The sequence below is a fragment of the Amblyomma maculatum genome, chromosome 6, assembly GCF_055883805.1.
Source record: "Amblyomma maculatum isolate TAMU_Amacu chromosome 6, ASM5588380v1, whole genome shotgun sequence".
In the NCBI taxonomy this organism is placed as follows: domain Eukaryota; kingdom Metazoa; phylum Arthropoda; class Arachnida; order Ixodida; family Ixodidae; genus Amblyomma; species Amblyomma maculatum.
This window is the reverse complement of record NC_139349.1, coordinates 37530027-37558002: the sequence shown is the minus strand read 5'-3', so window position 1 is coordinate 37558002 and position 27976 is coordinate 37530027. Positions and strand designations below refer to the sequence as shown.

The 27976-nt window shown below is 46.5% G+C and overlaps 1 protein-coding gene and 1 non-coding gene across 2 annotated transcripts; one reads left to right on the top strand and one right to left on the bottom strand.

Annotated features, from left to right (window-relative positions):
• Positions 1–9: 9 nt before the first annotated feature.
• Positions 10–11871, bottom strand: LOC146185548 (sodium-dependent phosphate transport protein 2B-like). The gene is made up of 7 exons (XM_084606492.1): positions 11697–11871; positions 10168–10283; positions 7304–7406; positions 6584–6726; positions 3718–4052; positions 1835–2036; positions 10–652 (listed from the first exon to the last, which is right to left on the bottom strand). Exons 1-7 carry the CDS (start codon positions 11854–11856, stop codon positions 455–457), a joined length of 1257 nt encoding a protein of 418 aa, XP_084462618.1. The 5' UTR covers positions 11857–11871; the 3' UTR covers positions 10–454.
• A 15414-nt stretch (positions 11872–27285) lies between these two features.
• On the top strand, positions 27286–27357 carry TRNAH-GUG (transfer RNA histidin (anticodon GUG)). The gene has a single exon. It is a non-coding gene; the product is annotated as a tRNA-His (tRNA).
• The last annotated feature ends 619 nt before the right edge of the window (positions 27358–27976 follow it).

Sequence of the window (27976 nt, the reverse complement as noted above, 5' to 3'; positions counted from 1 at the left end):
CAAGGTTCGTATAATGCTAGCAGCACCATATTACGTGCTTACGCGTCCACATATTGAATATCTAGTTTTGCGAAAATAACTTTTACGCTGGGTATTACACAGGATTAGCGGCACATGAACATTACCGCTGCTGAAGAGTAAAAAAAAATGCGGCTTAAATTTCTGGCAAAGAGAAAATTGCGAATAGGCACTTGAGTGTCACTTACTTCAAACTTCTTAACATAATTTTGTGGTTACTTTGAAACGACTCATTATGGTGGGCACTCGGTCACGTATTAACGTGGGTGGAGCAAATAGAAAGCACTTATTTCCGATTTATAATACTAAACAGCACAATATTGTCCAAATGGCAGCAGTATCTTTTGGTGGTATTCGATGAGTGGAAGCACACGATGGGGACGTATATACAGAGAGCGGCGGTAAAATGTAACGTTAGTACACGATGCGAGCTGCCCTAGATGTCGATGGCGTTTCCTCCGAGATCTCCATCGTGCACGGCAGAGTAGGACATCTCGTTGAGGAACACCTCGCAAAAGGGCACCCGTTCCAGGCGTCGCTTGAAGAAGCGGTCCATGGGTGCCAGCGAGTGCATCCACAGTGGCAGGAAGTCCCAGTTCTGCAGGAACAATGGCAGCAGTCCCGGCCACTTCTCCTGCCATGGACAGTATGTAGATTACCATTGGATAGTGACCCACGGTATGCAGAGGGCAAGAAGCGGGGAATAGGGAAAAACAAAATACAGGGATATGTCGCTTCTTTCGTTCCCATAGTGAAAAATGGTGGGGTTTAATCCTGCTGAACCTAGTTTACAGAGCGCAAGATCGACTACGCATCGTCAGATAAGGTTTGCTCCTCCGCGCCTGTGTGCGAACGTCAGAGGAAGCCCAGCCGAAGCGCTGGTTTTAGAGCGCGATTCCTGCCAGGCTGTCTATGAACCTCCGTGACACCACAGCCGGTTCTGGACGACACGAAGGTGTCGAGGGCATTTTGAAAGGAGAGGTCCAAGGAAGCGAGCCTGATGGTCAGCGGTGACGATGGAGGGGACGGGCAGACAAGGGTCTGGACAGGCATGTTCCATATTTGTGGAGATATATAACGGTACGAATTAAGCTTGACAGATGTGTGAAGAAAGAACGGTAGGTGTGCGAAATAGAAGCAGCAGCAAAGCAGTAGTAGCTAGAAGAGCGCGCCGCCGACTGCGCGCGCCACTCGTGTAAGAATTAAAAAATAAGAAGGAGGGAGGAGGAGGAGGAAGCAGAAAAGAAGAAGAAAGAGAAAGAAGGAGGAGGAGTAGGATGAAGAAGGAGAGAAGAAGAAGAAGAAGGAGGAGGAGTAGGAGGAATAAGAAGAAGGAGGAGGAAGAGTCGCCGCCTACGCGCACCGCACATGCGAAAAAGAAACGAGCGGAGCCGGCTCCTCGCGCCGCACCTCAGGTCAAATCCCAGCGCAATATGACCTTGACAAATGGCAGTAGAGCTGACGCTCCAAAAGAGTGGGGGTGGCTCTCATCCGAGTTCCACTGGCTAAACAAGGGGTATATTGCGAGGCCATGATAGGTATACCCGCAAGGATTTTCACTGCAGCAATGTTCTTGCCAAGATGCAATTAAGCTTCAACAGAAATAGTGTTTGCACTTGTGAAAATCCCCGAATGCATATTACTTTCCTCAGATAGCTGCCAACTTCGGCGACATTTTTTTTTTTTTTCGAAATTACACTGACGAAAACCTCCCAATTTATGCAACTTACAGAACTCAAGGCCCTTAATACACCGCACGTGAGGGTACTTATATAACCTCTGAAATGATTAAGGAATGCGATTGTAGACCCCGCACCTGCAGTACGTTTATGAACATCGTTGAGACTCCGACGAGTACGACAGCGACCATGATGATGCTGAACGGGAGGTCGCCCAACAGCGACAGCAGGAGCGCAGCTATCGGAATAAGCACGAACGACAGCAGCAGGTATAAGAGCACGAACCACCGGTACTTGGCGCCCGTCTCCCCCAGCCGCCGAGCGATGAACAGTGGCAACCTGCGAAGACCGACAGTGTTCGGTTAAGCTGCTGCTTCCAACCTCATTTCTTCAGAAGGAAGAACTACGAAAAAGTACGATTCGCTGAAAAACACGAATTTTCTATCTTCAAACTCAAAGTGTACTTTTTCAGAGAAGCAGGAGGAAGTCGATATGTGACGCACAGTGGATCGCAGTTTGCACCTGTGGTTGTGGATCAGCGGTTACGATTCTCTGCTATTGGCCGCGATTACGTATGTTCCATTTCCGGCCGTCACTGAATGGCTGCGGTGTAAGCGAAATGCAAAGCCTACCGGGCGCTCGCATTTTGGTGCACATCAAACTTCAAAACAAAGCCGCAGCCATACGTTGATGCTGGTGCAGCTCAGACAGAAGTGTAAATAATATGTCATGACTCTGAAGTCACAGGAACAGTCCGAAGAACTTGACTCTTCTTGCCCTTGCTAACCAGACAACGTAAAGCGAAACATGCCTGGACTTTTATCCGACGACGCTCTTGCGTGCTTTTAGGTTTTGTGATTTCGCAAATTGCGAATTTGTGGCTTCTCCTCGTTTTTCTCCGATACGACATGCATGGCGAGTCTGGTCGGAAAACTTTTATGACTGAAGGGACGAGATTTAGTGCAGAAGCGGATGGGGTACCCGCTTCAGGACTACAGTGGCCTTGGGGGTCACGTGCGCACCTGGGAAGGCTCTGCGCCAGACGGGTACGTCCGTTAGCGTGACGAAGGGAAACTCGTCACGTATTGAACAGCGCCATGGGACTGGTTGCCTGACCAAGGTTGCCACTACGTCAACGCTTATGAGCACAGCGCGTACTATTTACTAACAGATGCCATTCAGCATGCCCCTGTTTGAGCAAATCATCTAGCTCAGAGCCAACATATTTATTTTGTGATGGTACGGACGGTGCATTGAAGCCCTTTGCGGACGTTGCTAGCGGCTGAGAATTCATCACATTCTCAGGTATGTTCCGCGTGCGGCCTGGGACAACGATATATCGCGAGAAACAATTAAGGTCCTCACCTTAACTTGCAAATACAATTCCCGCGCCAACAAACCTTGGTTCTTAACGCGCTGGCTATAACCCTCGAGAATAAGGCACGGCCCACCGAAAAGCATAGCAGAAATTATCCACAAGGCTCTCGCTTTAATTACTTCATCTTCAGCTGGACTGACGCACTGAAAACAAAGTTAAATTCGTAAAGAACGAACGCTATCACTCTTCTGGGACCTATAAAAACAAACCGCATTATTGAATGACCGTTAAAAGTGTTATAACACTCATATATTATTGAACTCGCGCTCAAGAGTCATCTTATTGAATCCTACAATGCTCTGCTTCCTTCCCACTTACACAAGAAAAGAGAATAACCACTTCACCACCGTATCATATCATGTCAATTTTTGGCTTCATTTGCAGGAAATGTTTCGCAAGTTCCTCATGCGATGACCGCCGTTTCCTGATACTCTTGCTTTGCTCACCAGAAAGATTCCGCCTGCAATCTTCACAATCCGGACGCTTCAATCCTTCAATATCCCTGAAAACCATTACGCAGTTGTTGCAATACCATGGGCACTTTGATGCTAATCTAAACTGCCTTCAACAAGCTACCGGAGGACCCTGGGCCTGATATAGCTGCGCAATAGTCTCCTTCGTAAAAGTGGGGCGTTGACTGGCCTGAGGAAGGGCAGCGGGTAGAAGAGCAAGATGCCGATGACGTTGAATAAGGTGTGGCACAGCGCGATCTGGAGCGCGTGCCGGCGCTTCACGGGGCTTCCGGCCAGTGCGGCCACCAGCCCCGTTGCAGTGGTGCCCACGTTGGAGCCGAGCGTGAGCGGGTATATGCGGCTCAGGTCTAGCATGCCCAGCGCTGCGAACGGCAGCAGCGCCGACGTGAACGCCGAGCTGCTCTGGAAGACGAACGTGATGAGGCAGCCCAGCATCAGGCTCAGGTAACCGATCAGCATCGATGTGGGGAAGCTGTACTCGCGGTTCACGCACACCGTCAGCACCTGCGCAACCACGCCAAGGGCCGGCGTTGACTACTGGCATTCTTTGAGGCCGTACAGAATGCTCGGTTGTAGTTGCAGCATGAGGTTATGAGGTGTTTACTGTGGCATCGATTATTATTAAAATGAATTTAGCCCTTAATTCCTGTATTGGTGTACGAAATAAAGTGCACTAGAGCATTCCTGTAGGTACGTACTTTCTCGTTACGCTTTTCGGAAACAAAGGCAGAGGACAAATTGGAGGCAATATGTGCGACCTATTGCTTCATTCAACGACAGAAACTTCATTTCCGCGGCAGACCGATCTTAAAGAGACTATAAAAAAAGGGGAGGGGAGGAAGGCAGTACAGGAATCACTATCAGCAGTCGATTTTGTAAGCAAACTGCTGTGATTTGCGATATTTTTTAGGGATGCCCTCACTTCCACACTTCAGACACGTTTATACAACACGCAAAAGAATCGTCGCTTTTACAAAGCTGCGCAAATGCAAAGGGATATTGCGGCGTCTCTGAGCGATTGAACTGGCCTTTGAGCTACCCGTACACTCTTCTTTTGAGAACTGGAACATTTGCAAACGACAAAATGATATCTGAGCATTTATTTCTTGCCTGATACGTCTAGGCGTTCAAGTGTAAGTTCTGCATAAAGTGTCAGCTGGGAAATGTTCTTAACCTGTCTGCACAACTTCTTCCTTTCGAAAAAATGCTGAGAACAAAAAAAAAAAAAAAAGCTTTCAGGCGAGATCCTTCGCTTGTTATCTGTGAAGTTTGACAACAGCTTTATTTGTCCAAATTTAAGCGCTTTAGAGGCTGAATGTAGTGAAAAGGAAATATTGCAGATGGCTTACTATTTCGTCGACAGTGTACATTGTACAATATGGTCCATCCTTAAATGCAACGTAAGATCACGCGTTCTAAACGCATGCACAACGCTGCCGCCGGCAGCTGGCGAGGATGAGCGGCACCTTTTGCATGCCTGGGAACAGCAGCCGGTTTTCCTTACTGCACATGCGCCTTGTGCGATCATTTGTCACCGGCTCTCTCGCAAGTGCTTTGTAAAGCGCGGCAGTCTCATGTTCCCTTTAACAGAGGACCATACTGTACATGCGCTATCAGACTTTCTGATAGCCGCAAACACCTATGTGGAGCACTTTTTCATTGCTAAAGATAACTCGCCTTGTTGCTTTCACCAACCTGACTCCGAACTTCACTACTTTAGAACAAGCTAACTTTAGACTTTCTCAACTGGAATGTTTGGTGAGACCCGCGTTTATGGGTAGCTGACTCTGGTAGTCTTATTACAGCAGGATGAAATGATGGCATATGAGAAATCAGGGAAATTGCTGCGCTTACTTGAAATATGTAGTTTCGTAAACCAGTTCCTAAATCCAGCTATCACGCGTGGTATTTTAGACGAACCAATATGCCTTCGTTGCTTGATTCGCGTTCCGTGTTTAATGGGTGACATTTGCGTCTTGTTTGAGCCAGGTGAGCTCGAGAATAGCAGGAAGCACCGAGACACGAGATTGGTGTAGTTTCCACCCTGTGCTTCCAGATGTTCAACAAAAAAGTAATTAGCAGGGAGTGCGTGAAAGAGGAAAAAAAAAAAAAATATTCGAAGGCGCTTAGGATTTGACGCTATAGTAAGCGCGTTTTTCCGACACGTTTGGCGACTGTTGGAGCGATGCCAGGTCATGGCGACGGCGTCCTTTCGGTGGAACGAGCTGTATGCGCTATCGCCTTAAATTAGACGGGTTTAACTCCTTTTAAACCGATTAAGACGCTCTAAAACACATTTTATGATGATTTGGCACGGTTCGCATTCGAAACGCCGAAGCAAATTAAGGCTGCTACGCCACACCTCCCTGCTGTTAATGCCAATCCGATAATGCGATAATTATAACCGAATATTGCCATAAGCCGGTAAGCTCAGCTCTCTCTCTTTCTCAATCCTTGTGATCCACAGCGGGCGTCACGTCCAATTCTCACGGGAACGGATAAAGCGACACTCTGTGGACTTTGCAGCGGTAATACACACGATATAATAATAAAAAAAAACTATTTCGACTTTTGATCGGCTTTTCCCGTTTTCCGCTATGGTGGCATCACGAGAAGTCGAAAGCACAGATGTTGTTTTACAAAGCTTGAGGAAGGGAACTGCACGTTATTGTACAGGACCTGGTGCATTGGTTTCTCGCGCTGGCCTCCAGACGGCGGGTTGGGATCTGGAGTTCTGACTTGTTTATACTATCAGCAATGCTTGTTATTTTGATACATGGATGCACTTCGCGTTTTCAGCGTGAGTATCAGTGAAGTGGGCTTTCACTGAAAGATGTTACAACTCAAACTGCGTTATAAGGAGCGTTGGCCTGTATCATGACGTTTGACGACCTGCTCATGCGCCTACGTGTAAATAAGATAAAAAAACAAACTCTCAATTTGGTTAGAGAAATCTTTGCACACATGCAACTATGTGCCTATGCAAAGAGTAAGACTGGGAGGTGTAACTGAGGTCATAATGAAGGAATACTGACCTTGACGAGGTGGCTCTGCGTGAGCCGGGTTAGCACCTTGACCATGACGTAGAAGCAGAGCAGGATGACCACAACCGCAAGCACGAAGCAGCAGATTCCCGTCGCCGTGTCGCTCATGTTGATCCAGTTGAAGAGCGCGGTGCCTGCAGGTAATGCTTAAGTGGTTATTCTGTTCTCATTGGCCTTCACGGCGCCCTCCTGTACTGCACTTTTCGAACAGGGTAGACAATTACAATATAGTTTTTCTTTACTCGTTTATTAACGGCTAAAATTTTCCCTAAAAGCCTCCGTTTACATCACAGCGCTGTGTAACGCATTTGTGCGCTTTTTGTTTCTTTAGATGTCACTAATAGGAGCCCATTCAATTTTCTCGAAGCACTAACATAGGAAGCCAAGGCGTTTGAGCAATAGCCATACTATCTTGAAGTATTATTGACTGTCGTCCCGTTTATATAAGCAGTAGACGAGGTGTATTATATATAGCCTTCCTGTCGTTCAGTTAGCATAAGGTACAACAGTTGGCGCATAGCACGTGATCAGTGACGTCAAGATGCACTCAGTCTCGTAAGTATACATGCTGAGCCATGAGCCAAGGTGTTTCTACCTTTCCTGGGGTACTTTGCTAAACAGCCTAGCGCAGGTGTAAGTGAACCGAAAGCCATCTACAACTTTGTGCTCTGCGCGTTAGATTTCCATGGAAATCCAGGGTTTAGGACTTACATTTCGCGATGCAATGGGAGCTGTTCCTTTCACAACATTGCTTCAGGATGGTGCTGTTGGTTTCCTTGCCCATCGCTACGTCATCTATGACCTTACTGTCGAGCTAAAAGAAAAGTAAGAAATAAACAGCAAGTTGCAAAAAGTCATTGGAAGGCACTCTGGGCAAAGTACTTTACACAGGTTATATCGTCAGAAACACAGGTTTAGCAAGCACTTCGTTTTTTTTTTCTTTTTTTTTTTTTTTTTTTTTTACAGCGCGTTGATAACGATGAAAAAAGAGGCTGGAACTAGGGACCGTGACGATGTCGCGGTCGCATTTCGGAATAATGTCTGGAATAGGGTTCCGGAAAATTTTCGAACGCCTATGGTTCTTGAACGTGCACTGACACCGTACACCGAACGGGCGTGTGGTACGTTCTGCCACAAATAAAAATATTCAAGAAACTTAGGACTGCCTGCGTGTATGAAGGCAAAATCTTAATGAATGAATAAACTTCATTCCTGTAATCATGGGGCCTAGTGGTCTGGGCGCAGCAATTTGGAGGGGGCACGTGCCTTTCAGCCGGCTCTCAGCAAAGGCGAAAGTTCGCTCGTGCAGCGACTACAATCCGAAAACGTGCGCTGCACTAACCCTTGTGGTGTAGTGAGGTGATTATGGCACACAAAGTGGAAACACATTTGTCGGTTCGAAATCTTGTCACCTACTGGACTACCAAGAGGACTTGCATCATAGCTAGTTGGTTGAGGACAGCGCAGAGGGCTATGGAACGAAAAATGGTAGGAATAACATTAAGAGATAGGAAGCGTGCAGAGTGGGTCAGAGAAATAACTCAAGTTACCGACATTCTAGCGGAAATTGAGAAGAAGAAATGGGCATGGGCAGGACATGTAGTGCGAAGAGAGGATAAGAGATGGTCGCTTAGGGTAACAAACTGGATTCCATAGGAAGGAAAGCGTAGCAGGGGGCGGCAGAAAGTTAGGTGGGCGGATGATGTTAAGAAGTTCGCAGGGGTCAAGTGGATGCAGCTAGCACAGAACCGGGTTAATTGGAGAAATATGGGAGAGGCCAATTCGCCCTGCAGTGGGTATAGTCAGGCTGATGATGATAATGATGAAGCTGGCTAAGCAGGCTTCAATGAAAGCAGTGACGGGTTTCTGCAACTTGATGTGTGATGGATGCGCTGCTTACTAACAGTGTGGGACGTTCATATAAGCCGTATTCCGTCTTCTACAAGTGCGGATGGTGTATCTATGACTGCTGCTGCTCAGGATGCAGACGGTGCATGTACGTATGGTTCTCGGCGGCGGGGTCGGCCAAGTTAGTCTGAAGTCGAGAAGGCGGAGACGAAGGCTAGAAACGCAGAAGCGATGAGAGTTAGGTGGCTCGAAAATGCCGAGGTGTGGGCACGAGAGACGGAGGCATTGGGTCAGAAACTTGCCCGAGATGCGGAATATTGTCAGACCCAGGCGGAGTCAAAACGTCTCAAGCGGGCCGAAGATGCTGACTACCGAGCTAGGGAGGCGGATGTCATGCGCCAAAAGCGAGCTGAAGACGTTCAGTACTGAGCGAGGGGAGCGGGCGCCATGAGCCAGACGCGGGCTGTAGACGCATGCAACGCGGCACATCAAAACGCAGAGCGATCGGGGTCCGGTACGTTATTGCGTACCACTCTTAAAGGCGGATCTTAGGCACCCTACAAATTTTCTCATCCATCTTTCGGGTGTGTGCTCTGCCTGTTCTTGGTAGGGCTTGTAAGTGAAGCGTACAAAGCGAAGCAAAACTTTGTGTTGTGCCATAACCACTGCGCCACACCTCCCTGATGGTATACAGCTGCTATATCAAAATGATCTTTAGTCTTCAGATATGATATCATGTATGTATAACTTTATTAAGGAGCCGGCAAACGACGTGTTAAAGCGTCGGAACGCTGGCCAAACAAAATGATCTTTAGTCTTTAGATCCGGTAACGGGCCTCAGCTATGGTTTTCATAATATATATCCGTAATTGCCAGTCCATGTGTGCTGGTTAAAAGACATTAAGAGATTGGAAGCGTGCAGAGTGGGTCAGAGAAATAACTCAAGTTACTGACATTCTAGAAGAAATCAAGAAGAAATGTGCGTGGGCGGGACATGCAGTGCGAAGAGAGGATAACCGATGATCGCTTAGGGTAACAAACTGGATTCCAAGGAAGGAAAGCGTAGCAGGGGGCGGCAGAAAATTAGGTGGGCGGATGAGGTTAAGTTCGCAGAGGTCAAGTGGATGCAGCTAGCACAGGATTGGGTTAATTGGAGGAAAATGGGAGGGGCCTTGGCCCTGCAATGGGAATATTCAGGCTTATGATGATGATGATGATGTGTGCTGGTTTAGGCGCACTTCCAACGTTCTGCTTCATGGTGCTCGGATAATTTCCACCTGCTCATTCCGTCCTCCTTTTGGGTAGCCAAGCCTGTCTAGGCATCACCATGTGGTGGAGGATTTACATAGTATATATGCGATTGGCTTCGCTTTTGCACCTCCAGCTCTGCTGGCTTACTGCATGCTTTGAACGTCACGGGCTTTTAGAGCACAGCTGTTGGGCGCCCCTTAGTTGGTTGAGTGGCGTTGGCCTAAGCTGCGTAACCGGTATAGTGAACAATGTGCATAAAGTTGTTTGGCTGTGTATGTAATATTGTGAGATATGATAATAAAAAACTTATACTGTCACGCTGCTTATGCGGAGTAGTGCACCCTTAACTTGGAGTAGTTTTGTGATTTGTATTACCTGTGATACAGTTGCTATTTCTGTTGACACCGTTGTAAGTGCTTTTTCACGTGCACTTCTTTCCGTAACAGTGGGCTAAATGTTGCTTTATCTGCGCCTACCTGAACGATAAGCTTGATGAAAGGCTTGGTCAGGGCGTTCAGGTAGTTCCTCGACTCTAGGCGCTGGCCCTTGTCGATTACTTGCACGAACGATCCTGACAGCTTCTCCAACAAATCTGCGCAGAAAGTTGAAAAAAAAAAAAAGGAAAACTTAAAGGAGGTCGACGTAATGCGCGATGGGTGTCAAGTCAGCTGTTAAGGGTGTAATGTTTTCCAAGGAGGTGACGGACATGCGCATAAGGTGTAACAGGCCATTTGCACCATTGGCAATTTGTGAGTCACATAATCCGAACGTTACAGAATGAATATGTGATTAAATTGCTCACATTGATCACCTCCCCCCCCCTCCCCCCGCACACACACACACACACACACTCACTTCCCTTCACTACAAGAGCTAACGTCAAAAGATAAACACTTCGTGCGTCGTGATGCTATGTTATCGCGGTACAGCATTTATGCTCTGAGGCTGCGACTCGTGAGAGAGGGATGCGCTAACGATCTAACGCTTTTAATGCGTATATATGTATAAGCGTAAAATGGATATGTTCGAAGAAGCTTGTCCCCAGAGCTTGTCATCACATAATTAGTTGGTGTTATTTGAAATTACATGAAATAAGTGTCTACATATACTTTTCTACTTCCTTAGCGGATTCCAACAGTGTCAGATAGGTACGGGAAAGTGTGAAGAAATGCTAAATGGGTAATATTTTTTCACTTGGCGTCCTCTGCGAAACGTTAAGTAAAATTACTTTTACAGAGCAAGTACGAAGAAGCAATTCTCGACAACGAAAACGAAAACGCAAACAAACAAGGAAGCAAGGGTTGAGGAGAAGCTTCAATCTGCTATCCAGGCAGAGAGCGGACTGAGCTCTCAACCCTTAATCATTTCGGTTTGTGAAAACATATCAAAACCGGTATTGACTATTTTACCTGCAACAGGTTCTAAACTGCTTAAAACTGACCCAGTTTCTTTTTCCCAAGCAGAGAAAAAAAGTCTTAGGCAAATAAGCCTAAGACTTTTGAAGGAAGGGAAGGGAATGAAGGAGAAATCAATAAACTGCAGCGAATTTCTTCAGGCTACAATAAAAAATTCACAATAAAAAATTCACAATAAAAAATTCACAATAAAAAATTCACAATAAAAAATACACAATAAAATACACACAAAAATACACAATAAATAATACACAATAAAAATACACAATAAAAAAGAAACGTTATGGATAAGCGTGAGCTTTTTTGATTTATAATATGTCATCCGTTATTAGTGATTAAAAGTTTAAATACGTTACCCTAATAATCTTGTTACCGGAAAATTATTTTAGCAGTAAGCTATACATGCGCGGCCGAACGCGACGTGGTCGCTTCTCAAATGTTCGCAATAGATGGTTGCCCTATAGCTCGCTCTGAACATCCTGCATGTGGCATTTTGAAATGCTGCGTCCTCCAGTGATATGAACAATACTGCACAGACGACAAAGCAACAATAGCATTTGAACGTGGGTGTTGCGGCGACAAATACTGACTGAAGGCCACTTCGCATGGTAGCAGGACGAGGACAGTGAGCCAGTTGAAGACGTCGTGCACGGTGGCGGCGGCAAAGCCCCGGCGGAACTCGTCTCGACGCTTGATGTGCATCAGCGAGATCATTGTGTTGGTTACCGAGGTGCCCACGTTGGCCCCCATGATGATCGGGACGGCGTCGCGAACCTGGATCACTGTCCGCCGGTAGCGCATGCGAAAAACCCGAAGAACAAGAATGAGCCGAGCACAGCAAGGCACTGCGACGCAGCACATTCGCACGAATGGGTTCCATAAAGGCGTGTTAACCAACTAAATCCTGAAGGAAACTCAGCGATGTGTCAGAATGATAATGCGAAAAGTGAAGAGCAATATACATAGGGGTGTCGGCCATGTAATTGAAAGTCATTATGACACACCAATAACTTATTCATGACCAGACACAACCCTTAAAATAGACAAAAACGCAGCGCCCTCTGACTTTTTCATGCTGCTTTTCATGATGACCCTAACGCTGTGCATTGACAGCACTACGAACATCCAACAGCAGCGAAGGCAACAATCCGGCACGGTCATATTGCAGTGCTTTGCTGCACTTGATGGCAGATAACCACTCTGGTCTTCATGGGTGTTTAGTGAGAATGCGCTTTCGAAGTAATCGCTTGCATTGTGCAGGTTTTATAACGCGACTGGTATTGTTCCTCCGTGAATTCTTGGTAATAACGTTGAGCGGCTAACTTTGTCACAATCAATTATTTGGCTGTACATTTGATAACGTTGCCCGAACCGACGCGGCAAGCCGCTAGTTGACTGAGCGTACTGATGCCATCATGGCGGACAACAATACAAGAGCCATGTTGCGAGCCAGTGACGAATCGTTTGTACTTGCCGTCTTGAAGTGTTTTGTTTAGATTCTATAATGTTGCGAGGTTTTAGTGAGGTTTAACGTCGAAAATCGATCGATGGGCCACAGCGTGCGTAGACTTAACAAGCATCGAAAAGCCGACTGCTGTCAATTCCATTACAGGCAATATAACAAATACGTCCTTGCTTGGAAATTAATGTGCATACAATATCCGATAATTCGGACACGAAAAATATAGTATTAGTCAGCTTAATACCAACTATCACGAGAGCGTTGGCAACGAAACTTTTTGCTCTGGTTTCCTTCCATATTTGTCGAGTTCTGGGGCTTCCAGTAGCGACCAAGTTTCTATTAAGGTGAAAACAAAGCGGAAATAATGGAAAAAGGAGACAGAGGTAAACACGCACAATAAGACCTCGCCTTGTCGAGTGAGAGTTTGGTTTTGGTTGTCGTTTATGAGGTTTAACGTACCTAAGCAACTCAGGCTATGAGAGACGCCGTGATTCCGGAAATTCCTAACATCTGGGGTTCTTTAACGTGCGCTGTCATCGCACAGCACACGGGCGCCTCTCCGTTTCGCCTGCATCTAAACGCAGCCGCAGGCGGCAGGGTTCAAACCCGATACTCCGATACAGTAGTCAGGTGTCTAAACACTGTTCTCCATCCCACGCCCTATGCACTCCAACAATTTTGTAGAACCTCTTCCCCGAAACTCCCATCCGCAAAACTACAAGCCCCGACGCTGAGCCCGGGCAAAGGGGCGCCACCAAAAATTCCGAGGGCACTGTTGAATCTACACTGCAGAAATGCGAAAGCCTAAGCGTTCCTGCTGTACAGGCTGCATCACGTTTGTTCTCATTATCATTATCAACTAAACTCACCGTCCTTATCATCGCTACTGTCATCATTTTCATTATCACTAACTTATCGCTGCTATCATCCTCACGGTAGACAAGCAGAAGTATGATATGCTTTTTACGATCCCGGGCGTGGCGTTGGTAAAGCGCTCGGCTGGGGACCCGAGGGATGGAGGTTCTATTACTGGTGGAGACAGGATGTTTATTTTTTTGATGGCGTCATCATGACGTCATTTGATTTACAGCTATATTGTGACCGGACGGACGCCGGCTGTATGAGCCATTATAGGCTTTTGCCTTAATACGGCTCTGAGACGGGACACAGTATGGGTAGACACCGCATGCTCGGGTGAGGAAGCGGCGGTAGCCGCGGGGAGAAATAACCTTCATTCTCTTGTAACACTCCCCCTCCTCTCGGTCACCTCCTCAGAAGTCGCCGAGGAGGCAGCCATTGCCCTTGCAATCGCCCACACGGAAGCGCGATATGTACTCACGAATTCCAAAACTACACTACTAAATTTCGCATGCGAGCGAGTTCATGCCCCTTCTTTGCGCATACTGACCTCGCCAGCTGCTAAACCGCCACGAGGAGATCCTCTGGATGCCTGCGCACTCCGGAAACCATGTCAGTGAGGCCGCCAACAGCTTAGCCTCAGATATGACACACCGGGCACAGGCAGCTTCCGCGTCGGAGTGAGCTGATTTAAGCCTACCCGAGCTGAGAGACAGCTCTATCCCCGCCTCACTCCTACCTAGACAATCACCATCCAAAGTCCATGGCGCCGCCTCAAGACGCGAACCCTGCCATCCTTTTATATATGTCTCGATACACCCTCACCAACTACCCCTGCACCCTTTGCAACCACTCCGCCGCCACCGCCACCTTCGCCCATGTCCTTTTCCAATTCTCGGTGGATCCTCCCTCTCGGGGTGTGAAGCGGCTCATCTCCTGGGAGTACTGGGACACCCTGCTACACTGAGGACTCGGTCTGGCAGAAGATCGTCACGGACCGGGCAGCCGACGTCATGCATCATGAACCCTATAGGGACATGAACGTTTGAAAGACAGTGTGACAGATACAATCTGTCACACTTTTTTCTACACCTAACACGCACTGTGGGGAAAGGGAGGAAAGTGGAAGCGAACGTTTAAAGAAAGAGCAGTCATAGTGGGGGGCTTCGGAGTACTTTCGACCAGCTGCTGATGAAGGGCGCAGGGTGGCTTCTTCTGCCCCTACGGGGCTGGTTATGGTAGGCCCCGCTACAAACAGCAGGAGCTCGCCTGCCACCGGCGGTTGTACCTGTTGTAGACCATCATTGCACTCGCCACCGCTTTGGTGGCAGACGACGGCTGTTGCCACCTTTTCTTTTTCTTCTCTATTTTTTCTTCTGTCCACACGAGGCAGCGGAGGTGGCTCAGCTACAGAGCCAGTAGCAGGCCAGTGCATTTTATTTTCCTTCTTTCTACAGCCACAACAACAACGCGTGTATTTTCTCTCTTATTTGCTTTATTTTTCCCAATTTTCTCCTCCGTCCGCAGAGGCAGCGGAGGTAGCTCAGTTACAGAGCCAGCAGCAGGCCCATGCATTTTTTTCCCTTCTTCGCACAGTCGCACCACCAACAACAGCAACAACGACAACCTGATTATCATTAACGTTTACTGCCATCGCACAGACCCCGCCGCGTTGGCGCAATGGTATAGATGCCCGACTATTGTGCTGGAGTGCCTGGGTCCTAACCCGGCCGCCGAAGACTGCGTTTCGATGGAGGCGAAACGGAGAGACGTCTGTGTGCTGTGTGATGTCAGTGCTCGTTAAAGATCCCTAGGTGATCAAAATTACTCCGTAGCCTTATTTCCACTACGGCGCCTCTCTCTCTCTTTTCACTTTCACTCCCACCTTGCTTTCTTCCTTTACCGCACGGTTCAGGTCTCCACAGCGACAAGTGTAACAGATACGGCACCTTTCCCTTCCTGTAAACCAATTTACAATAGTACAGCAAAGGGACGGCTCTCCGTTTCTCCTCCATAGAAACGCAGCCACCGGTGGTCGGGTTCCAGTCCAGGTACTCCGACATAGCAGTCGTACATCTTAACCACTGCACCACCGCAGCGGGGTGCACACCAGCGCTCCATTCACGTTTTTCGGGTGTAAGTGAATCACATTCAATAATTAGTGCTCATTCTATCGTTGCTTGCTTATATTTGTCTTATGTCTTCAGCTACGCTAAATTTATACTTCAGTGGCTAATCTGGTCAAATATGACCACACAGTTCGTTCAAAGTGAGTGGGTAGTATGCGTGTGACTTGTCACACAAATGGGCAGAGCAGGACGAATTCAAGGCACTTTTGCTTGCAGTTGTGGAAGAGAACGCTGTGCAACAGCATTCAATTCCGACATGTTATAATGAGCTACACCTAGTGGCAGACGCACTTACAAAAAGCCCCCTCCTTCACCATTCTTCCAATGCTATTGGTGTTGACCGATTGTATTGACGTCGCGGTTAGGCGCATTTCAACCAACCACCTTTGACGTCGGGATGGTGGCGTAAGCGTGAGGTTATGAGAAACGTGACGTCGTTGCCTGGACGGCATTCTTTGAGTGATGTTTACTGCTTTGTTCTCTATCTGGCTGCATTTGAACTGTCCCAGTGTGTTCCCGAATATGTGCTTTCTACAGGGAGTGTGCAAAGTGTAACATCGAGACATTTTAGATGTGTGAACGCTCGGTAGCTCTGTAATTTTATGGCCAGAAAACTAAAGAAACGTCACACCGTCTCTGCGGATTTTGCGTCGAATTGATGGAATCGATATAAGGATCGCACAAGGACAACGAATGCGGAAAGTATATCCCTATCCCGGTGGACACACGTGTGCTCTACGTCCTTAGTAATTGTTGATCGTATAATTAGGGCTCATGAACTTAAAAGGTAAAAGCAATACTAGTAAGTGGGGCGCTTCATGATAATTTCGGACAGAAAATTTACAACGGAAGCACGACCACTTTTCATGTATACAAAGTAAGAAGCTTCTTACGATTTGATCCGACCATGGAGACGGTGATGGATGTGGACGAGGAGGAGCTCTGCACCATGACGGTGACCAGGACACCGATCATGAGCGCCACGACCGGATTGCGCAGCAGGCGGCTGTTGGTGAGAGCACGGCCTGCAGCGCGGCCGCTGACCAGCTTGAAGGCCGAGCTCAGCACGTCCAGAGACAGCAGGAAGAACAGGATGGCCAGCACCAGGCACAACATGGAAGACGTCCCGGCCAAGCACGCGTGCAACGGGCTCTCTGAGGGCCCTTCCACATTACCCCATGTGTCACTCGTCTCTCACCATGAAGATCTTTACGACGACATGTACTACATAAAGCGTACGTTGTGCTCTGATGGTGGTAACGGTGGAGAGCCTTACTTGAGCGCCATAATGTTGTGGTGCAGAGGGAGCTACTGTTGACGCTATTCAATCAATCAATTAGTCTTGTATATTTCACATCAAGGATGTGAGGGGCGAGGACAAAAAGCCTATGGAGGCTTGCCTGCTGTCCCCGCGCTCAATAATCGAAATTGTACTAGGCTACATCACATAGTATGTCTGTGACATATTTTTGGTTGAGCAGAGAGCACGCACCACTTAAAAAATAAGAAACAACAGAGAGCACGCACCATTTGAAAAAAAAAATATATATATATATATATTTAAGAGGTCAAAAATTCAGGTCAAGAGGGAAGGCACCACAGCAATGGTTCTCAGTAAGTGAATAATTGATTATATAATGAAAATAACACATGCGCACGAACAGAATTTCTTTGATAGATAATGCATACACAATAAATTCGAAGTTCTTCAATAAATACAATTGATCGCAATTGTTTAGAACTGACGGCAAGTTACAGGACAGCATTTGCCTGCCATAGTTCGCGTTCGATGTAAAGACCAATTGTCTTCAATGCGTATATTGTAGGGGCGTTCTCTATATATTAGTCTAGTCAGATTGGTGAGAAAGGTATTACCTCTATTTATATTTGATGTGCACCTCTTATGCAAAAGAATCGAGTACAATTACATTATGGGTACAATGTTTAATGCCTAAAAGACAGTTTTGAAGTGTGTATCATTGGGAATGTTGTTAATTGCACGAACAGCATTTCTTTCTAGTAATTTGAGTTTTGTAATATTCAAGACAGTGGCTGTACCCCGATGTAAGAAACATAAATCTATAACACTGGAAAAAGAATGAATCGTTAAAAGTTTTTTTATGCATTGAGGAAAGCAGTACCGAAACTTTGACAGGATGCCTACAACTCTTGAAACTTTGGCGGCTGTATTATAAATGTGAACGTCCAATAATAGGTTCTCGTGAAATGTGATACGAAGGCTTTGAACGGAAGAGAAGATGTGCACTTTTGACGAATCAATTGATAACATTAGCTCCGAAACGAGCTTATTACGGGCGTAACCAGCGGCGTAATGAACGTAGGCATCTAATAGAATCTGCCTCAAGTCTCAATACACTCTGTACTCTGAAAAATAAACTGGTGTCATCCGCGTAGATGACAAAAGTTGTGTTGCCAATATTCAAAATTTCATTAATGTTAAGACTGAAATGTGCTACCCTGTGGTACGCCGGCGCAAATACGCCCGGGGTCAGATACAGTGTTTTCAACTACAAACTGATTTGATTACACGACAAAAACAACCGCGAAAATCATGTTTCCAGTTTTACTACTAAATTTTGGTGAATAACGCGATCTAACGCCTTCGAAAAATCTAGAAGAATGCCTAGAGTTAATTCTTTGTGTTCAAAAGAATCTAAAATCAGGTGCTTTTGCGTGAGAAGAGCGGTCTGAGCAGAGTAAACCTTCCTAAATCCATTGCCTTAGAAAGCGCTGAAGAATTCTTATGATCATACCTACTCATTCAAGCGCACTTTAACAGTATCTTTAGCATATTCGTAGCTTTCAATCTGTTTCTTCTGCGTGGATAACAACGTGTATCGTTGTAAAATGATCAAGACTTCGGAAACAGCATGCCCGGGCATTCCATTCCGTGTACGCCAACGAGACCCACCACTATGACCGATTGTGATCCAAAACCACTCTATGGTGCTTGCATATACGATATAGCGAATGACGGGCTGTAGGTGAAATCTGCGTACAAATGGTACACATATCCAGCGCTTTTCGAAACTTCTCAAGTTGTCCTGTGTTCTGTGGCTACTTGCCCTTCGTGACGTCGCTATGTCTGGTAACCTGGTTTTCTGTATTCAGAATAAACACTCGTTAAGTATTCACCTAAACCCTCTACAGCGCCCGCAAAACTGCACTCAAGGCGGCCATCTCTTCTCGAGAAATGCTATGCGCCACCATGACACCATTCGGTTCTTATCGTGACAATACCAGAACTGGATGGCTCGCCAAAGGTTGGCGTTTCACGCATCATATCCTCGAGTAGCGAGTGCCGCGTAGGGGCCGGTGACCTAACGTCCTAACGACGTTTGCATGAGCAGTTATGTAACATTAATTGCAACCAATTATGCATTTATGCCCTGCGTCACAAATATCCAGCACAGAAACAAGTGAGCCAGGAAACCAAGGGCTTATTTATTTGTGTCTCAAATTGAAAAGTGCTTTTAGGAGGCACATAATAGATAATTCCGCAAATTCGATTTTTCAGCGTAAGATATCAAAAGAGCAAGTAAGCCAAGTAACTGACAATCCTGTTAGCAAGCAGCACTCGAACAACTGCTTAACTTGGGGAAAGAATTAAAGTTCGCTTGAGCAATCGCTTGACTTGCAGACATCTTTACGAGTTCGACTGTACGCTGACACCACCTGTATAATTTACATGTTATCATCAAGCTGCAAAACTAAGTACGGATTTCATATGACCAGCGAAATAATTTGCCGTCATTAATGTCAAGCCCTTGATCATTGCTCTGAGAAATCTGGAGACTACTTTTAAGCCGTTAACGTGAAATAAGATAGGTGCCACCTTACCTTGCAGGACCATGTGCGCAGCGGATGCGCTCGGCATGGTTATGCGGATTTGCATTTGGTCGCTTAAGGGGCCACTAGACATCGCACCTGTAGAATAGAAACGGAGAAAATCTGTCATGACGCCAGGAAGGTAGAATGCAAGGGTGAAACAGAAAAGTGTGCTAGGATTACAACTGACCGGCATTCCTCGAATAGATTTCAATCTTTCCTACTTTATCAATGACAAATTATGCCAGAACCCTTCCAATCAAAAAGCAATGCCGCCGCGAAGAAAGAAAGAAATTAAGGAGGAATGAAAGAAAGGGAACGAGACATATGGCTCTGTGATTGCAGAGTTTAGACAAGAACTGCGCTGTTTAGACAGGAGCATAGTGAGTAATCACATTTACCACTTAAAGAGTGCATCACGTACAATTACTGTAGCCTGCTCGTTGGTTGATATTAGCGGTTGCTAATGGCAGCTTTGCAAACCCATCACTTGGCTGGCGGTGCAACGAAGCTTGCCCGTACCCTTGTAGGCTACAAAGGTGGATCGGATTATGTCTGATCCTCAGCGAGCGATTCGAAGCCAGATTGACACTTCTCTCATAGATCGGAAGGCTTGTAGTGTGAACGGTGATCTATGGACCCCATGACCCTAAGAGTAGAACTGCTCCTTTGATACGCTAAAATTGTAAAATGGCCGTCTTTCTAGAGGACAGACAGCATATCGTAGCGGCTTTAAACTGGGGCTGGTAGCAAAGCTTGAATATATTGCGTCATTTCGGCGATTCTTTGATTTCACGCGACGAAAAATCAAAGTTCAAGGTCAAAGATACGCCCTGTCAATATTTTATGAATCTTTTTCAAGTGTTACATCACTAATTACAATACCCGAAATCCTTCTCTCAAATTTCTAGGCTACTTTTTCGTGCAGCAATAAACGCATGGCGTGCTAATGTATGACGCCTTTTCTATGTATTAACATATTATTCATCGCTTCCCTTACGGCGCGGCTCAGGTTTTCACGAGAAATGTGTGACAGATACCGCGCCACTCTTCACCAAGTTATAGTCATATCCTTAATGGCGGAGCTTGCGCATGCCCAATTTATTGCAGAGCGCAGTTCTTTGGCGCCGGTTCCTGCGTTTCGCGCCGTTGTCGCCGTCGGCGTTGTCCCTCGTAACCAGCTCCACTACCGAGGGCTCCTCCCCCCCCCCCCCCCTCCCCCTCCCTCTTCCTCCTTGGCGGCGACCGAGCGTGTTCTCCGATTCCTGCCGCCATCGTTCGCAGCTGCGTGTAGCCCCCCCCCCCCCCCCCCCCCTCTCTTTCTGCGTGGCGGCGACGGTTTTCTCCGGTTGCCGGGGCATCCCAAGTCGAAAAGCAGAGTCACGTTCCCTTCACTCGCTGGCGGCTTCAGCGGCATCAGCCAGTCGCTGCTCTCTGTTCGTCGGGCAACGTTCCTATGGGGGCCATGCGCTGCCTCCCGCAACCTCCAGATAACTTAATTGCTCTCTTCATTTCCCCGGCCACAAAGCTCCTTTCATGACAGCCAAGAACTGTTAGTGGAGTGTTTCTTGAAGGCATACGTGTGAAAAATTAAAAAAAAAAAAAGTCGTCTGTAATTGTGCATACGTGTCTTGCTCGAAATCTTTGCCTCAATCTATCGAAAAGGTGAAACAGCTGGTGAGCTGCGCTGAAATTTCGCTTTACGAAGTAATGTAATCGTGGGCAATTTTTTTTTTATTGATATATTCTGGTCAGGCGCAAGTTATTGGCGGTGCGCTCACCCGGTTCAGCCGCGCGCTCATCCTTTTTGGCCTCGTCCACGTGCGGAGAAGTAGTGGCAGTGCCGATGCTTGGTTCTGGTCTTGTGGACAAAGGCTGTGGGGCATCCTCGACTGCTGCTTTACTCGATCCTCCGACAGATTCCTTGAAAGAGAACGCGGGCATTATGAAGACGATTTTCGACAGTTCGGCGCTCGACAGCGATTGAGTTAGACCGATTCGCTTAAATTACTGCCGATCGATATTTTGCTGGATGCCGAGACAGCTTTATTGACGAATTATTTTAAGAATGTGCTATGGCATGGTATGGTATGGTATGGCATAGTATGGGATGGTATGAAATAGTATGACAAAGTATGGCATGACATGGCATGGTATGATAAGGTATGGCATGATATGACATGGCATGCAAAGATATGGTACGGTAAGGCATGACATGCTATAAGGTATGGTATGGTATGCAGAGTGGCATGATATGGTATGGTATGGTATGGTATGGTATGGTATGGTATGGTATGGTATGGTATGGTATGGTATGGTATGGTATGGTATGGTATGGTATATTATGGTATGCAGAGTGGCATGGTACGGTACGGCCCAGTGTAGCATGACATGCATGTGAAGGAAGCGTAACAATGCGTGAAAGTGCCCCCCTGCATGATTCAGGTAGAACGAAAGGAAGAAGATGGTTTGCACAGTACTTGTCGAAACGTTGGCTCATCTGCGACCTGAGGCGTACCCTATTTACCCTTGTTCGGTTCTTCTTTTTTATCCCCTGTATGATAGTAATCCAAACAAATTTCGATGGCCTGATGTTCTTTAATGGCTTTGCGCATGCAGTATAGGGCATTTTTGTATTTGTAGAGGATGACCTTGCATATACGATTGTGAATCGCCATGATAAGGCCTGAAAACCTCCGCATGCTAAGTGAACACACATGGAAATAAGGTTGACTGTAAAATGGAGATGCAATAAATAATGAGATAGCCCACCGGCGCTCGAGTCCAGCCATAATAAAGAAAGCTGTTTTGCTCAATGCCAATACGGACGTCGTCCTTATTGGACATAACTTTGATTGCTCGAAAGAGCAAATAACTATCTCTATGTGGCTTCGACAGCGTACCTCTTTAACGTTCTGATCACCCGGCCCACTGCTGACTTCGGGGATGGCCGACGCGCGCGAAGTGGATCGCGAAGCGGATCCCTTGCTGCTTGTTCTACGACGTGACGACGAAGAGCGTTCCTTTAGGAACCCTGACTCGTTGACGCGGCCAGCAATTGCCTGCTGAGCGTCAGCTTTACCACTCTGCTCAGCCGCTGGCTCGGTGACACTTGACGCACTCTTCCCTGGTCCCTCTGTAATGAAAACCGCAATGCTTGAAGTAATGGGAAGACGCTTGTAGTGTTCACCTCATTGTAGAGCGGGCGTTCAGGGATTTAACTGCCGCACTCGATGAACAAGTCAGATCACGTGCGCCAACCTAAAGGAGTCCACATATGTTTTCTAGGTGTTAATGCGGGCTAAAAAAATCTGTTAGCTCAGTTATGGGAGGTAGTCACCCGAGACGGTTGTAATGTTAGACTACAATCAATATAACTAAGCTATGTCGCGCCGCCGAGTTCCACTGATATTTTTTCCCATGTACATATTCCCCACAAAGTTCTGCTGTCGACTACATTTAAACTAATAAATTCGCCCATACCTCTGGACGAATAAACCTTCGCAAGGTCTCAGCGCATTGGTGCATTAATCAGATGATGAATAATTGAATAATGTGGTCAGTAGACCAATGAGCTGAAATCTTGCAAGAAATTACTTGATGTACATCGGTGATTAAGAGGGCGCTTGAATTAAATCTTCGCTGGAACTCTGCCGCCGCATACATAACGCGTTTGCATGAAGTCCGTTGTATATACAGAAATCCCGCTAGCAGGCAGCACCAGCGTGCACAGACGATTTCTTTAAATTATGCACATGCGAGAGCACGGTCTGCTCTCAGCAGTCAAAGCGGGGACCAAGGTTGGCTAACTAATTGAAATTTCCTGCCGTATACGGACTTCTAGCTTCATTACACGAAGTCTTGCACGCACTTGAAATCTTCGTAAGCCGTATGAAAGCTGCTCAATGGGCATACTGTACAAAATACTGTCGATAACCCCATAACTGCCGTGACTACTATGGCTACAGACGTGGCCAGTTTTTTCTGGAGTGCTTGAGCTCTATGGAACACAAAGTGAAATATGTGCACAGTTGTTCCGTCATGGACATAGCGGAAGTATCTTCGTCAAATGTACAGCCTTTATCAAAAGTTTACAGCCCAGATGATTTGCTTTTCAGCCGTATAATACGATTTCTGTAATGATGGTGGAAGTCCTAGCCATCGGAGAGGGTATAGGACGAAACATCTTGCCTTCAACAAGTATGGAAACCTGGGAATGCATTACGAGCCACACAGTATCGCTCAGAAGTAGACCCCCTGGGCTGTAAACTTTTGATAAAGACTGTACGTTTTTGCTGCTACGTTCGAGTGAACATAATATATTTATGAAATCCGTAACCCCTGTAACGACATAGAGCGATGGGAGATCGCGGTGTCCAGCTCGGACGCGGCTGCACAAAAGGAGCTGGTGGACTGGGCTCCAAGGGTCGCCGAGTGCCGCAAGCTCCCAGCCACCCTACGTGATATCGAGCTGACCCATGAGTATCGGCTTTAGTTTTAAGGCTCAAGAATCAATAAATGTTTTCACGACCACCACTGGCATGAAAGTGGGCCTGCATCGAACGCCGGCGAACTTTGATGAATTCAACGGAACGCCGTTTTCTATCCAACGCTCGGTCGCCCGAAGCCAAAGCTTTCGCTCCACTTTGGGTTCAGCAGCGTTGAAATACCGTGTAAAAATGCTTAGAGTAAGCGGTGCTACACTCTTAATATATAGTTTCACATACGTGTCAAATAAGTTAGTTATAAGTAGAAGTTCAATTTATAACTGGACTTTTTTTTACACGTATGTGGAACCAGATTAAGAGTGTACGCACCTACTTCAGATTTGAATAACTAAGCAAATTGGCCTTAATTTTGTTTCTTGCTGACACGCGGAAAGTGCACAAATGCTTACATCGGACATCTAGTTTGCCTTTAGGTCAAGTTTAGCGTTTTCAAGCGAACAGGAGCTACATAAACAATGCGAACAAAGCGGCCGTATGCGATCCCCGGTTCGAATTCTTTGCCGTCGCGCTAGCACCTGTGTCGCAACAAAAATATATGCTAGAGTCATCCATAACATAAACACGGATGATTCTAGCTTGTTTTTCTAACCAGTCAGGCACAAGTGCGGTGATAAAAGTTAGAACAGGGGTGTACACTGGTCTCATTTCTTACCGCGATAGTACATGTACATAACGATTCTGTAGCAGTTTTGAGTGGCAGGTTGGCAAGAGCCTTATCATGGAATGAACCAGCAGAAACAGCAACAGTTCTGTCCATAAACACGGAGAAAAGACACATTGAGGGCGTGCACAGGCACAGACGTAGCTACATAGCTGAGGCCAAAATTACGCCATTGCCTTGAAACAATTTGCGCACTTTGCATTATTGAAACTAGCAGTTGTGGTATATTTGTAGGCTGGTAGGCGAAGCTAGTGCACTTTCTCAAGGACATATAGTTTCATAATTTCCAATGGGAGAAACATGAGTGCAATAAGAAAGGATAGTGTGCTCAGTTTACTTTTGTCGCCACCTGTGCGTGTACGTTTACCTTGCAGCCCCTATAGACACATATGTTATGTAAGCTTAGATGGTCGGCTGTAACCAGAGATAATAGGCTGCTTCGTAAGTCGTACAGTAGGGGTCGCTTAATTAAGGCCAGTTTGGCAACCTTCAGACCACTGGAGCCTAGACAAATTTCAATTTAAACTTGTAAATGGCCAAGGGCACCATGCAGGACACCATTTCCGCGAACATACAAAGTAGTTTAAAGTTGTTCTCGGCGTCTTCTAATTCGAAAGGCAGTTTGCTGAAAATAGTACGCCTTACTTTTATCGGCTAGGGAAATGTATGCAAAGTTGTGTATTACCCCTCCCCCCCCCCCCCCCCCCCCCCCTTCCTCAATATTACATGTGGACGTTATTCATTAAAACTATGCTCCACGATCACGGCTGCCTGTAGAGCATAGTGAATAATTTCAAGGTTAGGTTGTAAATCCGCACGTGGGCAAATAACAAGCAGAGCGATGGCATTCCCTGTGATAGATATTTCTGCCCCATAAAAGAACACATGTTAAATGTTGCGTTTTGTTTTCATCTACAACGGTTTTTCGCTTCTATTTCATTTGACTTTATGATAAAAGACATTGTCCTTCATCTCCCCCCCCCCCCCCCCCCCATGTTTCCTTCCTAAAATAACATTTCGCTTGTACATTCATACAAACGTTGATGTTTCTAGCTCATTCTCATTGCTGGGCGAGCAGTGAGTGCCTAGCGGGAAAAGATTAATTATGCTTTTTTGTGTCTGTACCTGACATTTTGCTCAGCGGCAATGTAATTGACACTCCAGATATTTCAGTAACCATGTTTACCGGTTAAAACATTAGCTGTGGTTTAGCTTCGGTTAAACCTGGTGAGAAGCGGTAGCTTCACATGATTACGTCGGTCAAAGTTTTGTTTGTTTTTCGGCTTGTTTAACTATTCTTGTTTCTTTGGACTTTGCCAGACATAACCAGCCACCAATGCTCGGCTTCGCTCCCCGGCTTCTAACACGCCGTCGGCGTGAGGTCATGGCTACAGCGCATCCAAGGCAAATCGCGCTCAGTAGTGGTGCAGGTGACGCCTGACTTCGAGTTTTGACTTTGACCTTGACCTTTTCCTGATCCCCTTATGGCGTAACCTAAGATTTGACTTTGGCTAATTGTGACACGCACGGCCACCGCCTGGCTTACCCCTCATAGCGAGGCTACCGCTTGAAAAACGTATTGCAGCCATTATCACAGCAGCAAGTCTCTACCGCGATGTCGGTTCCCGTTGCAGGCCATTATGGTTACCAGGTCTCTGATCAGCTGCCGTAGTTCTGCTCGCACGCGTTAAGGTTAGCCGCGCAGACGGCTGTGAGAAGATCTGGTCTTACCCTGCATTGCTCCTGTGATCCGTGTTTTGGAGCCTGAAGTGAAGAGAGTCTGGAGTGTCGTGTAACGGAAGCGTCTCTGCGGGCCAGAGGATCCCAGGCGGCGGCCGAACGTCTTCTTCGCCTCTCGAGACAAGGAGCGCGTGTATGCGCGCTGGAGTTATCACGCGTCAGCACGTGCGCGGTGCGAAGACGACGATGAACTATAGCGTAGGGATTTAATAATTACAGAATATTTACTTATTTTGCACGTAGTGCAAGGCTTCGGGCAGGGGTTGGTGCCCAATCGAGGGACAAAGGGATATAGTTGGTAAATTTAATGTGTTAATGATTTGGTAAATTAGAGAAGCAATGTCGTATGTAACCATGCTATATTCAAAACACCCAATACTGCAAATAACGCATTTGAATGTTCATATTGAATATTTTGTGCCACTATTCGGAAAACGTTTTTTGTTTTCAGGAAAGCGCCCAGTGGAACCAAATGCGATGTATATGTGCGTCCCTAAACTGATAAAGACTAATCAATAATGCAATGAATAAATAATGATAGAGATAATGAACCACACTTAGTGAAAATAAATTTCTGTATTTAGAAAGGGCATGAAAGCCGTATGACGCATTTTAATGACGAAACCGATTTGCAAATTGAACTTGAGAAGGCTGTCTATTACTATATCCAAGAAATCTGTGCTAGCCGCATTCTGAATAGGCCTGTTGTTGCGAAGTATATCTAAATACTCATAACGTTTTCCAGATTTGGAGTAAATCATATTTTCACAGAAAAAAGAACCGCATTCTTAGTTTTCATTAAGCGTAAGTACGATAAATTGTCCATATGGTTTTTTTTTTTATTATTTCGTTTCCCATTCTGTACACCAGCTGCTCCATCCAGCTCTCATTATTCCTCCTGCGTACTTTACCGCACCTGCTTCTCAGCCTTGACACCCGCTCTTTCTTCAAGAAAGTCGTCTCTCCCAGACAGCCGTGATCGTATAGTGGTTAGTACCTTGCGTTGTGGCCGCAACAACCCAGGTTCGAATCCTGGTCACGGCAATATTTTTTTACACTCTCATCTTTCTGCTTAGGATTCTAGGCCAATGATCCTACTTTGGAATTCGTCCTCTACTTTGGAATTCGTCCACATCAAGGCAATATCCAAAAATATTGCGCAATTAATGTTTCTTATTCAGCCCCAATTTTTCAACCCAAGCTTTTGATGATGATGAATCAACATTTGTTGGGCCCAAAATAAATCGACGATGCACGCAGGCACCAGGCGGGGTGGTTCACTAGTTGCGGGACCAATATGTTCCCAGCAGCTCCTGACTCCTGTCCATTAGTGCGAGCTGAATCGACACTGAAAAAAGGGGGGCGACCGAGGCCCGCCAGCGGGCCACCACTGCGGAGGTCCTCTCCTCGACTGTTCAGCGTGTGGAGAGACGCCTCACACCAGTTCTGTTGTTGAATGTGCACATAACATGATGCATAAATCAACCCAAGCTTTTGAATGCCTCATATTTGGATGGTTTGGTTTATGGGGTTTGAAATTACTAAGCGGCTCAGGCTATGGCAGACGACGTAGTAGAAGGGTCCAGAAATTTCGACCACCATGGGTTTCAACTTTGATTGAATCGGCGCCTTTGCTTCCGCCTCCATCAAAAGCGGCTACCGC

Coding starts and splice junctions, on each gene's coding strand:
- LOC146185548 (XM_084606492.1), bottom strand. CDS start 11,856: ATGGGGGCCAACGTGGGCACCTCGGTAACCAACACAATGATCTCGCTG. Junction 10,284..11,696: donor ACCATGCGAAGTGGCCTTCA/GTCAGTATTTGT, acceptor CTTTCTGCGCAG/ATTTGTTGGAGAAGCTGTCA. Junction 7,407..10,167: donor TCATCAAGCTTATCGTTCAG/GTAGGCGCAGAT, acceptor CTTTTCTTTTAG/CTCGACAGTAAGGTCATAGA.